This window comes from Chenopodium quinoa, unplaced genomic scaffold, assembly GCF_001683475.1.
Source record: "Chenopodium quinoa cultivar QQ74 unplaced genomic scaffold, ASM168347v1, whole genome shotgun sequence".
Classification (NCBI taxonomy): Eukaryota; Viridiplantae; Streptophyta; class Magnoliopsida; order Caryophyllales; family Amaranthaceae; genus Chenopodium; species Chenopodium quinoa.
This window is the reverse complement of record NW_018743199.1, coordinates 4,839,254-4,855,353: the sequence shown is the minus strand read 5'-3', so window position 1 is coordinate 4,855,353 and position 16,100 is coordinate 4,839,254. Positions and strand designations below refer to the sequence as shown.

At 34.9% G+C, this 16,100-nt stretch overlaps 3 protein-coding genes across 3 annotated transcripts; 2 read left to right on the top strand and 1 right to left on the bottom strand.

Moving 5' to 3' along the window:
- Window positions 1-5,975: 5,975 nt before the first annotated feature.
- On the top strand, window positions 5,976-7,384 carry LOC110733652 (zinc finger protein 3-like). Its single transcript, XM_021913729.1, has one exon. The coding sequence runs from the start codon at window positions 6,351-6,353 to the stop codon at window positions 7,203-7,205; it is 855 nt and encodes a 284-aa protein (XP_021769421.1). The 5' UTR covers window positions 5,976-6,350; the 3' UTR covers window positions 7,206-7,384.
- A 2,950-nt stretch (window positions 7,385-10,334) lies between these two features.
- On the bottom strand, window positions 10,335-13,911 carry LOC110733651 (uncharacterized protein At2g39795, mitochondrial-like). Its single transcript, XM_021913728.1, has 3 exons — window positions 13,612-13,911; window positions 11,199-11,527; window positions 10,335-10,617 (listed from the first exon to the last, which is right to left on the bottom strand). Exons 1-3 carry the CDS (start codon window positions 13,831-13,833, stop codon window positions 10,458-10,460), a joined length of 711 nt encoding a protein of 236 aa, XP_021769420.1. The 5' UTR covers window positions 13,834-13,911; the 3' UTR covers window positions 10,335-10,457.
- Window positions 13,912-15,128: 1,217 nt separating this feature from the next.
- LOC110733735 lies at window positions 15,129-15,830 on the top strand. The gene has a single exon (XM_021913821.1). It carries the CDS (start codon window positions 15,129-15,131, stop codon window positions 15,828-15,830), a length of 702 nt encoding a protein of 233 aa, XP_021769513.1.
- Window positions 15,831-16,100: the final 270 nt, after the last annotated feature.

Sequence of the window (16,100 nt, the reverse complement as noted above, 5' to 3'; positions counted from 1 at the left end):
CAACTCTGTCATTTTTTAAAAACAAATAAAAATGGTTACATAGTAAATATTAGCTAAGTGTTCAACAAAGATGCTTTTGGTGGTATAAATAAAGAATTCAAATATGTAAACTAACAATTCTAAATAGTTCGATGCTGACCTACCTTTGCCAAAGAAATTAAAAAAAAAAAGGGTCGAAAACCAAGTTGTTCATAGAACACATCATGGGGAACTAACATTATAATATTTTTTTTGGTGACCTTAAACCTAATTTCTAGCTTTTGGACTGATATTTCATTCCAAATTCTAAGGTAGGGTTTCCTATTCCTCCCATGACACTATTGGAGAAGAAACTTGGGTTGGGGCCTACAAAAAACTATCATTCCTAACAAAAACTAAAGAGTATCTTGATGATGTAAATTCTTAAATGGACCTGGTTCACACTAATTTATTATAGACCACTAACATTAGAGAAAGTATGGTTGTTTTATTAATAAAAAAAAGGGTCACTATAATTTTAAAAAGGTTACTATGTTGAAATAAAAATCATTTTGGTAATATATAGGCCTAAATGGTTATTTTTGTAATGAAATTATTTATATACTGATCAATATGAATAATAAAGGCCACTATGCTAAAATTAGGGTAATAGCGTCGTATTTCAAGTTCACAATATTATTAAACGTTGTAGTAGTTTTAATAAAGGTTACTATGTTAAAAATAATGGTCATTATATTCAAAATAATGTCAGTTACGTGTGTATAGACCTCGGGTCCACAATAATATTATTGTGGACCGGGTCCACGCAAGTGTTTTTGTCTTGATGAAATCCTACGTCCTCTAATTTTTATAGCTTATAATCAATACATTTATATCAATTTCCCCATATTATTCTTTTTATTTCTCTTTCTCAAAAAACAATATTATATATAGCACTTGATTCTATAGAACGAACCATGCAATTCAAAACAAAGGGAGCCTAGAGAGGTTCATACGCACTACTGGCATAACAACATATGGAACAATAAAAATAACAGGTGTTGGACAAACATAAGTAGAAAAATCAATCAAGGATTGAGGAAGGAATAAAAAAAAAAAAAAGAAAGGACAAGAAAAGAAAGGAAAACAGTAAAGAAGACACCATTAAAGTAGACAGGATTAAAGAAATGACATTAAAGATGTGTAAGCTAATCCATACTATCAAAACAACAGAAAGCAAGGTGGCTGTGTGTTGGATCAACCAATAGCACAATTGCTTTGAATTATAAAGCAATCAATCATACAAAAGTAGCAAAATTTATAATAAAACCAACCTCATCAACATAATATATTACAGTATTACAGATTTACAGTACACATCCATGAAAATTTAGTGGAGCTAAAGTGACGAATCTCAAAAAAGTTGATTTATTATTATTACTAAATTCATACTACTTGAAAGATGAAGATTCAAGAGGGTCAAATTGCAGTGTAACGCGGCAGAACGAAGACAGCTGCATCTGCTAGTATGAAGAAAACTTCATATATACTTCACTTTCAATTCCATCCCTCTAAAGTACATTTTTCAAGTAAAAGGGGGTACATACTACATTACTACATACTCGCTTTATTATTCTTCTCGTGTTATAGTCGATAACATCTATCAATCTCATACAATTTTCATTAACAACCTATCATCCAAATTATTCCAAACTCCAATATAATGTCACTGCCAATCATCAGAATAGTTCTGATCCTCTATTAGAGATTATTTATTCTCTATTATCCTTTAATTTATCCACATATAATCAATCAACTGAAAACCGCGAGGTTTCGAGATACAAAGTAAAACACTAAATTAACAAAATGGAGGATCTCAACTAGAATTCCTTTAAATCCTAATAATAATATGAAATCCCCCCTTTAAAATAAAGTGGCACGAAATATCTCCTCTTAAATAATCATAATATTAACCAATCCTAGTCTATCTCAACTCTCAACTACCTCTAACTAGTTTGAAAATGGCCTAAAAGAGAAGTCAGAAGAAGAATAAGACTAGTGATAAGTGGGGTTAGGTGCTCAAGGAGCGCAGCTTAAGTAACATACGTAGATTGTTCACACCTAAACATAATCCTTAAAATTAATACAAACAAAGCCCTTCTTCAGCTCCTTTTAATCGCAGCGTATTCTTTATCAGAAATATACAAAATACGGAGTTTCTTTTTTATTTGGTGTATGATTCTGTCTTTCTCATTATCAATTTCCTAATCAAGTCTATATCATCTTCTTAGAGAATAGAGATTGTACATCCCTGACGTTGCGATAATAGCGAACAGATGGTGTATGAAAGAAGTCTACTTTATCCATTAGTTTAAACATAATAATCAAAAATCAAAGTTTTTATTTTAAGGGGTAGTCCAATTTCTTTCCTTAACTTTCCCCTCTTTCAGGTGTCAACCAAAGCTTTATTTAGACAGACAAAGATCTTATAAAGAGATTTGGTAAAATTTGATTAGACAAAGATGTGCAACATGGAATCATTTTAAAGGGAAATTGTTTAATAATTAGAAAAGGAGAGTAATTAGCAACAAAAAAATGCCAAACTGCACTTACTTGGTTCTTTCTTTTCAAAGGGCCTTTTTTACGTGGGGTATTTATTAGGCAAAAGTCACATGAGTTTGGTTTTCAATCATAATAAAAACAAAAGCTAAGATTATACTTATCTTAAAGAGTTTACTTTAAGGATTTGATGATGCTAAAATAATAATAATACAGCATAGAACACCACAATATTGAAGTAGCTTAGAGAGACTTAGGCTTGTATTTACAAGAAGACTAGTACTCCACCTCACCTTCCCCGTTAACTTGTCGGCCACTTGTCATCATCGCCACTGTGTTCCAGATATACGACAAACACCCCCTCACATCTCCTTTCGACACGTGGGAGCGTCTCATTGGGCCGCGTTTTAGTTCCAACCTCTGACTAAAGTCATACAAATTCATTCAACCCAACCCAACCCACCTCAACGTCCGATTCTAAGTTTCTAACTAACAAGTGCTAAGATTAACTAGTACGAGATCATTGTAGTTTGTTTGAGAAATGCCTTCCCTACAATTGATGTCTAGCTTACTCGAGTTGGAAGTTAGTGTCAACTAGGCTCTAATAATTAAAAGCAAGTAATAGGTTAAACAGTTTCATAGTAAAGATAAAAGTTATTTCAATCCATTAGACCTTATATGACACGCTCTTTATTTTACCTCAAGTACACATATTAAATATTCGGTACCCAAATATATAGATAGGACACTTCAACCCTATAATATTAACCAAAATCATGCATGAAAGTTTGATAAAAATAGACAGTTCGAGGTTAGACACTTTAACATGTTATGTCGGACATGGATACCCGAGTCTAAAAAATATTTTACTCAAGTAATCACACCAGTAAATATACTGGTGTCAAAACATATACTACCTCCGTTACATATTATTTGCAACGATTAGACATTTCTCCTCTCTACTTTATGTCAAATCGTTGCAAATAATATGTAACGGAGGTAGTAATATAAGAAGGAAACAAAGAAAAGTCTGAGCTGCCAAAATAATATTAAAATGCAAAAGAGCAACATGAACCAAGTTAAGTGAGACACTTCAAATAGGTAAATTCTCATCAAATCTGAAGAAAATATACCACAAATCTCATCTAAATAATTGATTTGTGGTAAAGAGAGAATACTCTGACATGCACATACATACTTTTGATGATGAATATTAAAAAAAAAAAAAAAAAAAAAAAAAAAAAAAAAAAAAAAAAAAAACCTTAAAGTTTGAGTGCAAACTGATGAGTATCCCACCAAATAATAGCTATATTTAAGTAAATAAGATTAGGACTAAAGAAGATGCATGTTGTAAGTACAACCACTACCATTAGAATATTTGGCAACTGGCAATCTATGAGAAGATAACACAAATTATAAACAAACAAATTAATACATTACATTAATCTGTAATTAGTCAGAGGCTTAATAAGTTAGGACACAAGTATGCTTCCCTCTAGGAATATAATTAGCAAAATTGTACTATCTTTGATTATACTAATTAGTTATACATCTTCTGACAATGAACGAGGAATCAGAAGATAAACAAACCCATCAGCATGCACTGCCCTATTGCAGTACTATATGTCAGATGCATTATTTGACACATGGCTTTGCCCGATTCGGCCACATTTTCACTTGTTATATTTTATATGCATGGAAATTGGAAATGATGCAATACAAGCAAATGATAATATATACACTCTTAGATACAAGTATGTTTTTCTAGTAGTTTAATGGTGTACATGATGGTGCTTTTTCAGATCTTTCGAGCTAGATAGAAGGGTGATTTTGGAATGAAAACATATTATTTGGTTTTTTATTGTTATTTTTTTGGAAATCAGCTAGGAGTTCCTTTACAAAAAAGTTTATGTAATACAAGTGAACATTGCAAATCTTAATATTAATGATGAAGTAAATAAAATGGTAATAGTAATGATTTAATGATTGGTTATCTAAGATTAAGCATAGACACATAGCACATAATTTTGACTCTTGATTAAACACATGGTGATTTATTCTAATACTCCGTATGTGCAAGAAATAAATTTGAAAAATTTCAAGGCAACAAAAGAAGTGGGGAGACAAAACTGAAACAATGAAATTTCCTGGACAAAGACCTTAAGAGAAAGCGATTAGTTCCTAATATTTTGTCCACCAAATTAACCCAATCTCTTGAGTCTCTAACAAGATGTGCTCCGACAATGAAATTACAGTTTAGACCAAACTAGTTAATGATAGTTGACCTTCTACCATATGCAACATTCTGCTATATATATGGTTTAATAGTAAACTATAGACCTTTTTTTTGTGGGACCTCCATCATCAAATACTAAACATTAAACATCAACTCCTAAACACTTGACCTTTTTTTTTTTAGTAAATCCTAAACACTTGAACTTGAGTAGCACAGAGTGATCAACCACCCTTAACTACTAGTTGATGAAATCACTCCAATCTCTAGCTGTGGGGCTCTAAGAGTTATCGTATTGTGAAATCACAATCTCACTAGTATACTAATTTGACAATTTTAGTTTTGTCACATTAACTTGAGTAACAATGATCAACCACCCTGAATTGTTACTGAAATCACTTCAATCTCTAGATGCAAGGCACATCGCAACACATATCCTCGTTCTCAGTTTGTATCTATATACTTTATGTGTTCCAACTATTTTACTTTTGTCACATCACTTTAATATGTAGACATTGTTCAAAGCTAAACATGTTAAAAAAAAAAAAAAAAAAAAAAAAAAAAAAACATGAACAATGAGAAAATTGGGCTTTCTATCACTTCTCTATGATTTCATTTGGTGGGAATTAAGAAGTCATGATAAGTATCCAGTTGGGTACCACCCTAGCAATAATTTAGATTGAGGTAAACAACTAATTTAGTTCAAAGTGCACAAGGAGGCTAATGAATAATATTAAGTAGTAAATTAAGTTAGTGGCAAAATAATTAATGTAGGGAACACCCCAAGTCCAAAAAAAGCGGCACCTCATAAAAATTCACAAAAGGAACAAACCCCAAGTGACATGGGACAAGCTGCCTCTAACTGATAGTCTAATCTGCAGTACAAGGTTACCTTTGTCCCCCATTACTAGAGCACTCCTTAACCTCCAACAGGTATAAGCCCACATAAATTTCACTCTTTAGGCACTTTGCCTACTGACAAATTTTATGTGTACTGTATATCAAAACTTATCACCTCTAACCAAAACTCTTATCATATGCCCCCAGTTCTACGCCAAATATGCATCTTTACAACTTATATGGGGTCCACTTAACCAATGAGAAAGGGAATAATCAAGAGACCCTATAAGCGATTATGTACACAATTTCCTTGTCGCTGTCGTCATAGTCCTAATTCAAAGACGCACAAAAACATCCAATATTTAAAGTCCTTTCTTCCAAATATATCTCCATATTTGATCAGGAAAATCCACAAATGCCCCTAAAATTAAATTATTTTTTTACCCGTTCGGAGTTGAGTTTGTCATCCCTTCTCCCCTCATTTATTTAATTGGTTTCAAGCATAGTAAATGGCGCACATTCATATTCCATGAGAATAATATATAAATAAGATGAATAGACTAGCCATAGGCCCCTTTAGATTAGATATAGGCATAACGTGCAGTGTCAAATTGAAAAAAAGTTTGTGGGGTGAATAAATAAGTCTCTTGCTCTTAGATCAACATAAGTGACACTCAAACAAAAAAAAAGTGAATTTCTTGTGTTCATTCAATTCTTCATATAAAATAGCAGCAGTGAGTGCAGAAAATTCATTTACCTGATGGAACAAGCAGAGCTAGAGCCATGCCTTTCGGGCACATCGAGCACGATCTCAGCATCGCAAGAAGCTCTGCCACAAGAACGCCTGTACAGGTCACTGCATCAGCAACATAAAGCAAGCAAAGGAGCACAACAACTAGAAGATCAGGATGCAGAGCAAGAAACAGTATCTCAGACACAAATACCATTAGATTTAATGCTTTCTAATGAAGATTCATGTAATGAATTCAACGCGGAACTCAATCTGATCGACTGCATAAACGTAGGATCATCTCAGAGTTCGTCAGAATCTCCTCCCCAAGGATCAGAAAACTGCGAGCCTAGAGTATTCTCGTGCAACTACTGTCAGAGAAAATTCTACAGCTCGCAGGCGTTAGGTGGACACCAAAATGCTCATAAACGAGAGCGTACAATTGCAAAAAGAAACCAGAGAATAGGAGCAACAATCGCTGCGACTGCAGCAGCGTTTGGGTATCCTTACTTGCACCAGCACCACAATTACTCAAACATTGCTTCATTACCATTACATGGTTCTCCCAATAGATCTCTTGGAATTCAGGTACACTCAATGATCCATAAAACTCCTAATAATAATATGACAATGTCTTCTTCTGGAAATGTGTACGGACATCATGGGTGGTTAAGGTTACCTATCGAACAGCAACCCGCCGTAGGGAAGCTAGTGTCAGAGACCTACCATGGTAGTGTCACCGCAGGACCGTCGTCCAGAGGTGGACCTGGTAGGTTCAATATAGTGGATGAGGGTGTCACCAGTGGCGGCTGGTGGACTGGAGATACTCAGATTAAAAGTAATTCAGAAGAATCTACAAAGCTTGATCTATCCCTCAAGCTTTGAACTTTTTTTTCTTACAGGAATATTTTTCTTTTCTTATCTAGAATTAGGGGGTTTGCTACAATATGCTTGGAAAATTATTAGCTTAATTATTCTCTTTACTTCCTGGGATTATATCATGTAAATTTTCTAATGACAAAAGGTAAAAATGATTTTTCTTCCTTGAAAGTTTTTCAGCTTAATTTGGGTGTAGAAATAGTCATAAAAGCAATTATGTAGACAAAATTTAACTCCATGATGTTAACCAACTAATTTAGTTGACATCCGAATACACAGCTTATAAAAAAGTTAGAGTTAACTTCATGTTCATAATCTTGTAAACCAAAGACAGCCAAAATCTGCAAAACTATTCTTCAATGTTTCAGCTTAAGATTTCGTAAACAATCTAATTCATCCTGCTTTAAACTATAAGACAATAACTGACATACAAGGATGATAATGTACCACGAACTGTGAGCAAAGTGTCCCAATCAACTGTAGAACTCTAAGAAAAAAGCATTTAAAGTGGCATAGGAAGCAATATATTCAAATTCTATATGTTTAATTAATAATGCTATTATTAATAGAAGACAAGAGAGTAGAAACACCAAACCCAACATAAAATGCATTTGGCATTTTGCAAGTGATATCTAGTGAAAAATCTTCTACCAACTTTTCTAGAGTCTACTGTCTACTGTCTAGAGGTAGGCATCTGATAGAGTTATATAGCCTTCTGGATACTTGGCATCATGCCATAAACCATCAATCTATTTCCCCTACAGGGGATGGCTGCGGAGGCCAGTGGGCCGGGTTAGCCTGTCTCTAGTCATGGCCTGGCCCAGCCCCAGCTCGAACTGCAACCACCCCCACCCCCAAGCAAAGCAGCAGGTGGGTTGGGAGCAGGTTATCCACCACAGGCCTGGTTCAAACTAACTAACTATTGACAATTAAGAAGCCTGCCGGGACTGCCTCACCTCTCAACACGGCGTGTACAGTTGCTTCATATCGTGGTCATAATTCCCCTGACTGGCTTACTTACTACCTCTATGTAGAGGTATCTTACTTCATTCCATCGATTCATATAATCATCATAGCAGTGCTGATGATACAGAAACTCGAGCAACCTTATATGTGATCACATAAATAGAAATGCATACACACTATTAGAAGTGCTGTATAAAGAATTGAAGTTTAGACTTTCCAGCAGCCAATCAGCAACAAATCTATTGGTGCTAGTTTTCAAAGTAATAAGTAACGTAAACGACTACAAATGTCAGAGATCAAACCTCATTTATTTTCGTGCCACTGTCAGCTAATTATTGGTTTACAGATCTTAGGGGGCAAGTTGATATACTTGCAGACCGCTTATCTGCAACTTTACCGGATACACCCTACTGCAACTCTGCAAGTGGAGAAGTTAGCAGAGTCTAACAGGTCTTGAACACAGTCCATAAATTATTAGTTTACTACATTATGCAGTTAGTAGTTAAGAGAGTCACAAAGCAATACTTCAGTCTTCAGACCTTAAATTTGTACTTACTATCACCAAATATAAGCAACAATATCAATAGTTCACATAGAGATGGGCAGCGGGTTGGGCTAGCAGAGCTGGTGACCGGCCAACGAAGTAATAGAGCTACACGACACTATATTCATTTATAATAATAAACTGAGGCTAACTGGGTGGGGCTTATTTGGTCCACTAGGCCCGGTATCCAAATGGGCAATGTCCGACCTGGACCACAGACCACATCTAAGTTTCAATAAAAAATCCAATTAATCCGTATACAACTTTCAAGCTGCCTTGCTTCCACAACAAAGCTCTTATAGGAATTAGTATCGTGAATAGACAAAAACAATTAAACGGTACAGAGCTTCCGATGTCATAACTAGTGGGATGTCTGCAATTCTACATACCTTCCAATTCGTTGATTTCAAACTTAAAGCTGTAAAGATATTCTCAGCTTTCAGCTAATCCAACTAAATTGAAATCAACAACACAATGATCATCAACAATAATGAGGCTGGATACTAATATCAACTCTAGAAACAAACACTGAAATGTGACTAGCCCTTCATTATTGAAAGTGATTGAACAAAAAGAGAAATAAAGGACAATAAGCAGATTATAAAGAACAGAAGTTTTTTGTTTTTTGGAAAAAAAAATGAAATAGCAGAAGATTGTAACACAGGGTTTTACAGATCCAAAGATGAAATATAATGACTGCAAATCTGTAACTGTAGCACATTCAAAGATTTAAAATTCGATGTGATAAATATGAAGCCCAATCAATGGATGTAATAAATATGCAGCCCAATCAATCATAATTTTCCATTACAAGCCAACCTTTTTTCACATCTCTACTGCATTGTAAAGGTTTTATTAAGCAAACCGCAACTGTGATCTTAGGCTGCAAAGTAGCAAGCTAACTGCATTACTCGTAAAAAAGGTTTTTGCAAACATTATTGCGATCATGATCGTATCTGGGACTATATCCCTTAAACCAATTTAATTTCCCCAATTAAACCATCAAACTTCAGTCACTAAAATAGGCCCACGAATTCCACTTCCACCAAACCCAGGTAGAGAAAAAGTAAAACAACTAACCCATTCGAAATCTGGTTATAGGTTTAAGCTATGTTTAACATGCTAATAAACCTTCACCTGTTTAGTAAAGCTTCTGTACAGCATCAGGCAAATGATGCAATCATGCGACTAACATGCAGCCAAATGAAGAAAATTGTTGACCTTAGCATCCCAATAGTTCTAGTTCTATGCTTTTGTCACCCAATTTCTTATTTGACGAAAGCTAACATAGCAAATCTAGCCAGCAGGAAGAGACTGGTATTTGAAATAAACTCGTAGTCAAGATCCAAAAGGCAGTGTTAAACATCATGTACAATTCCGAGACACACACCAAGGTGTCATGAGCCAAACCAATGTGGAAGCAGCCTAATTAAGTCTCAAGTTAGCTATCATTATTCATTACCTAACACAATCATCTCCTAACAGCTTGTCAAGATGAGGAGTTAGAATCTAACTTAGATTTAGCATAACTGCCCTTGCTCATGTCATCACACCAATAATGAATTGATCTCAAAATATATCAATTTTGTCAACATTCAGCAAGCAAGCAATTCAAAAAAGAGAATAGAGCAAAATTGCATATTATGAACAATTATTATGTTAATGGAACATTCTATACCCCCTAAAATCTAAGTAAATTCAATGCCATTACCATACATCTGATCTTCCAAGGCTGCCAGAAAGGCACTCTACATTTCGACAAAACACTTGACAGTTTCTAACCATCTCAGGAGTTCGGTTCTATCCTTGTTGACCATGTAATGATGCAAGAAAACAGAAAGTTCACCATCCACTCCTCTTGCTTCCAAGTATTGATGAAGTGCCTTACGGAGTTTAGGGTCCAGTTTTCTGAAGTAATAAAACAATAATCATGTCAATTACAGAGAAAAGAGCTGTAGCCAAGCTAAAACAGTGGCTAGCACAGGCCTTTAGGTAATGCAGAAATCTTAAGTCACATTGCAATAAGATTCCTGGGGACAATGTATACTAGCCTATTATACAATCCAAAATTGTGTGCAACCAAGAGCTCAAAAAAAAAAAAAAAAAAAAAAAAAAAAAAAAAAAAAAACCACATTTTTTAAAGTCTCAAACTGGAATAGGGAGTAGAGTGCAATGAATATTGAGAAGATAAAAGCACTAATCATTAGCAAGATGTGCAATAGATTTCAAAAAACACACCCCAATCTTGAATACATAGATTAATTACATATATTTATTATCTCTGATGCTCGGTATACAATAATGTAAATTATTAATCTTTGGCAAACTTTGGTGGAGCTACTACTATTCCACATTTCCACTACTTTGAAAAATAATGAAAACAGGAAAATCTCAAAGAAAATGCTCATGATCATTGTAACCATCATAATTACAAAATCAAACACTATCATGCTAAGCACATGAAGCTGTTACGGCAAAGGAAGCAGTACCTTATATTAGGACCCATGTGAGCTTTAGGCAACAATTTGTTCCCATGAAGCATGTAGACTTTCATGATCTCCAAGCCATCTGGCCATGCAGAGCAAACAAATCCTAATCCATCAGATCCTTCTCCCTTATATATGTCAACCAGCAAGCTTATGTGAAGACGAGTATCTTCGCCGTCGGCATCATCCCCAGTTTTTGGGTCAGATACACAGCCATCGAACATTGTAGCCTCAATTTTGATATCTTCTTTTTCGCCGAATTTGCGTCGTAGCCTAACAAATTGCTCGCCTGGGCGGTCTTCAATTGAGAAGAAACTGAAACTTGCAGGAGGCTGCATATTCAGATAAAATAAGTTTAGATAGATAATAGCAGCCATTCTTACAACTGCAACAATGGAAAGAAGGTGAATGTACTAATGTGCTGTCCTTGGAAAATGAAAAGGTTTTTAGAATATTTTTAAAACTAATTTTGCCCAAGGTTTCTAACAGCTGAATGGGATGCCAGTAGATACACTGGCCCATGATTCATTATTCATTTTTCACATTCAACCCAAATAATGTCGAAAGTAACCTGATAAAAATTCATCAACATTATTCTCCTACTTTGCCCATGTCAAATTTTCCTTCCCAATGTGTTGCCAGATCAATTTCATACTTTGGTCAAAATGTGGCAATGACAAAAAAACCACAACATGCAACATGTGACAATCATACCTTAAAGGTCTATAGGTGATCATAGTGCTATCATATTACAAGATCATCCATCTTCATTTCAAAAAATCTGATACAAGCGAGGGAGCAAGATCATCCACCTTCATCTTAAAAATTCTAACACAAACAAGGGAAGGAGATAAACATAGTCTTAATACCAAAAAGGGGTCAGCTACATGAAGATGAATGTAGTCAAATGCATAAATTCTACCCCTTCATTCCTTTCCACTAACCATCAGGTGTTCTACGAGACCCAAAGCCTTTGTCCTTTTTAATACCTCAACACATGTCATCTCTGGCTTCCCTCAGTTTCTTTGTAGGTCAACAAAATTCCAAGTCTCTAATCCCCATACAGCCATACCAAGCATCCACCCCTCAACAATGGCCAGACTAACATAATCGACTTTCATTTCTTTTTTAGTGTGAATTTCAGCATTGTGGACTCTATGTTCCTTGTGTAACCACACATCCTCACGCAGCTCCAGTCACCCTCTTTATTTAAACAATCCTGATCACCCAATATTCTGATTGTTAAAAAATTTAAATAGGCTGGCCTAAGCAGTCCTATATGAATTTCATTTACTTTAAGAGACAAATTAGTCACCAAAAAATCTCCCATTGCTCCTCTCTATATATTTAGCCGTCACAAATCATATGAGTGACAGTTTGATCAACATCTCTAAGCTTTTGTAATTTGTACAATAGACCCTGGATACTAGAACGGCTATAAACACTAACATAGAGTTAATTATCCAATCCAACTTTGCTGTACTATGGTCTTTTTCTTTGTTGATAGTTTGATACTAAACTTAACTCCAACTACATAATCACTTGGTAATAAGTCCTTATCATAAAACCTCAAAATTTTAACTCTTGTCTGTAAAACTCCAATTTAGCATCGCATCCTGCTTTAGTTGCAAAAAAACACACATTTAAAACCACAACTCATGCCAACAGTTACATCCGCCTCTAAACCAATCCTACTTGAGCAGTCTAATTCCGGTAACCAGACCTCCAACTTAGACTCGATTCTGCTCTAATTGCAACCAAGAGCTGATATAACCAACTCTCACAGTCTCACACTAACAGTCACACCCATCATTCCATCCCCGCGCATTACTACTAGAAGCCCTATGATCCATCCAACCAACATTTAACATGTCCAATTCCATGGAAACTAAAGGAGATACCATCAACGTGTCTGACAGAAAAGATACTATAATCAGTAACATCACCCGTACTTCACCTAAACAGCACTACCTTACTCCATAAGGTCTCAGGTAAAGGGCACTCGATTCTGCTTATGTATCATTATCTTCTACTTCTATCACTCTTGTTAGACTTTGAACCGATTTTAGGTCTAGAAAGTCACTTCTTTCTCCCATTCCATAGTTCTCACAGCTACATTTTCAATAAAACATGAAATATTTACAAAAAATAAATAACGATGTGTTGTAATAAATTTCCAGAATCATCCATTTGTAATAAACCCATTTTCTATTACTCCCCTAAATCACATGAAATTATGATATATACTCTTTCACAAGTCACACCATCAAAATCATTCATTTATTCTGTAAAATTTCCAAAAACAATACCAATTGAAATAAAACCATCTAATGCAATCTTATTCAATAACCAATAATATCAACATTTCAAAGTTTTACCAATTGCAGAATAAAAAATTGAAATATTTGCATAATACCTCTTGAGGGGGAGCATATTCAGTCTGATATTCGACCTCAGTGCGAATAATTCGAATAATGTTGGAATCGAACGGTGATCGGAGCTTTGCCGCTTCAGAAGAGTAAGTTTGAATTTGTGTCGGAGAATCGAGGAAGCGTCGAAGAGGTAAACAAAGTCGGTTGCCGGAAAAGGGAGATGAAGAAGAAAGACATTTTCGGGATATTCTGAAGAGAGAAGCCATGAAAATTGGAATCTGTAGCAATATCGGGAGGTTGAAGAAGGGTTTTTGAATCTCAACTGCTATTTGTCGCTCCCAAATTACCAGGTAACACTCCCTTTTTGACTTGAATGGACCACTATGCCTTTTATGCAATTTGGGTTATAAAAAGGACCTTGTTCCCCATTTGGACACAATACATGAAACGGTCCCCTCACTTCACGACATTGCTGTCCCGAGCTTCCCGAAATCGGTCCCCACGACCTTGCAACCAAATCGGTCCCCACGACCACCTAAATTTTCTATTTTCAAAAATCGTTAAATTTTCCGACAGGTCTTGGGTCATGGACGGCGAGTGGAACATATGTACGCCGGAGAATGCGTCGGATCATTTTGTAAGTTTTTTTTTTCGGTAATTAGGACATCCGCCTAAAATTTTCGGATGTCCTAGGTACATCCGCCTAAAATTTCCGGATGTACCATGGAACATCCGGAAATTTCAAGCGGAAGATGGGATCCGCCTAAAAAATCCGGATGTTCCATGGTACATCCGGAAATTTCAGGCGGATGTACCTAGGACATCCGGAAATTTTAGGCGGATGTCCCTATTAATTTTATTTTTTTTTTAAATGTTAAGTAAGTTTATTTAAATTTTTTTATGTTTATTAAGTTTTTTTTTATGTATTTTTTTTTCGTGGTCTTGTGATTATTGTTGTGATTTAGTATTTGATAATTAATGTAATTTTGTTGTATTAATATGATTATTAGTAATATGTTTATTTTTTGTTTCATTATTATTATTATTATTTATATTATTATTATTATTATTATTATTATTATTATTATTATTATTATTATTATTATTGTTATTATTAGTAATATGTTGATATTATTGTTGTTGTTGTAGTTGATATTATTATTGTTGTTGTTGCTGTTATTTTTATTGTTGTTGTTGTTGTTGTTGATATTGTTATTATTAATTAGTAGAAATATAATTTTAATATTAATATTATTATTATTATTATTATTACTATTATTATTATTATTTATTTATTTATTAATGTTATGGTCTTATAAATTGTTTTGTAGTTGTTGTTATAATTTTTTATTATCATTAATTTTGTTATTGTTTTGTATTTGTTGTTATTATTATTAGTATTGTTATTAGTATTGTTATTATTATTATTATTATTATTATTATTATTAGTATTAGTATTGTTTTTATTATTTTTATTATTTTAATTATAATTATTATTATTATTTTTGTTTTTAAATTATTATTTTGACATAAAGCATGTTTTGTTTAATTTGTATAGGATATGGAATCTGAGGAAGGCGGTGACGGTGTGAATTATAGTGGGAATTTTGTCACCGATACGTTTTTTCCTACATTTGACGATGTTGTTACATGGGCTAATTGTGTTTCCATAAAATTGGGATTTATATTGGTGAAATCGTCTTATAACAAAACCAGAGATGGTCGGCCGTATCGGTATTTGCGATGTGATCGGTCACGAAGGAGCAAGCCGAGAGATTTGGAGAACGCGATACGGAAGGACACCAAAACCAAAGCTAATGGTTGTCCATTCTACATCAAGATATATTATGATGTCAGCACCGAAAGTTGGAAGATCATTGCGAAAAATGATCACACCGGGACACATAACCACCCAATGATTGTGTACCCAGAGGGTCACCGTAAAGTGAGCGGATTGAGTCCGGGTGCAAAACAGGTTGTGCGGGACATGACAAAGTCCAAGGTTGCTCCCCGTAACATCATGTCCACTATTGCCGAGAAATTTCCTGATGATCATCCAAACATCCGACACATTTACAATTGCCGAAATGACTTCAGGATGGAGATGTCCGAAGGAAGAGGAGTTGTTCAGCAATTTCTTCATCTGGCGAGAGAGAGTAAATACATTTACTGGTTCACGAACGATGATCACAACGTTTTGCAACATGCATTTATGGTGCACCCGATCATGGCAACATACTCCGCACATACCCACATGTCATAGGTATGGATTCTACTTACAAGACCAATCGATATAACATGCCTTTCTTTGAGATAGTAGGCGTGACACCGACAAACCAGAATTTCTAGTTGGATATGTTTTCATGCGCGACGAGTGCACGGCTAGCTATTGGTGGGTGTTGCAGAGATTAAGGGAGTTGATTGGGTTTGATAAAGAGCCATCTGTATTTATTTCAGACCGTGATCTTGGGCTATGTGCGGTTTGAGAGAAGTCTTTCCAGGGACGTCACATTTACTCTGTCTATGGCACATC

Bases quoted from the DNA above. Each gene is read 5' to 3' on its own strand.
- LOC110733652 (XM_021913729.1), top strand. From the start codon at position 6,351: ATGGAACAAGCAGAGCTAGAGCCATGCCTTTCGGGCACATCGAGCACG.
- LOC110733651 (XM_021913728.1), bottom strand. From the start codon at position 13,833: ATGGCTTCTCTCTTCAGAATATCCCGAAAATGTCTTTCTTCTTCATCT. The intron at 11,528-13,611 runs GTATTATGCAAA...CTGAATATGCAG, and splicing joins AATATGCTCCCCCTCAAGAG to CCTCCTGCAAGTTTCAGTTT. The intron at 10,618-11,198 runs GTACTGCTTCCT...TTATTACTTCAG, and splicing joins CACATGGGTCCTAATATAAG to AAAACTGGACCCTAAACTCC.
- LOC110733735 (XM_021913821.1), top strand. From the start codon at position 15,129: ATGGAATCTGAGGAAGGCGGTGACGGTGTGAATTATAGTGGGAATTTT.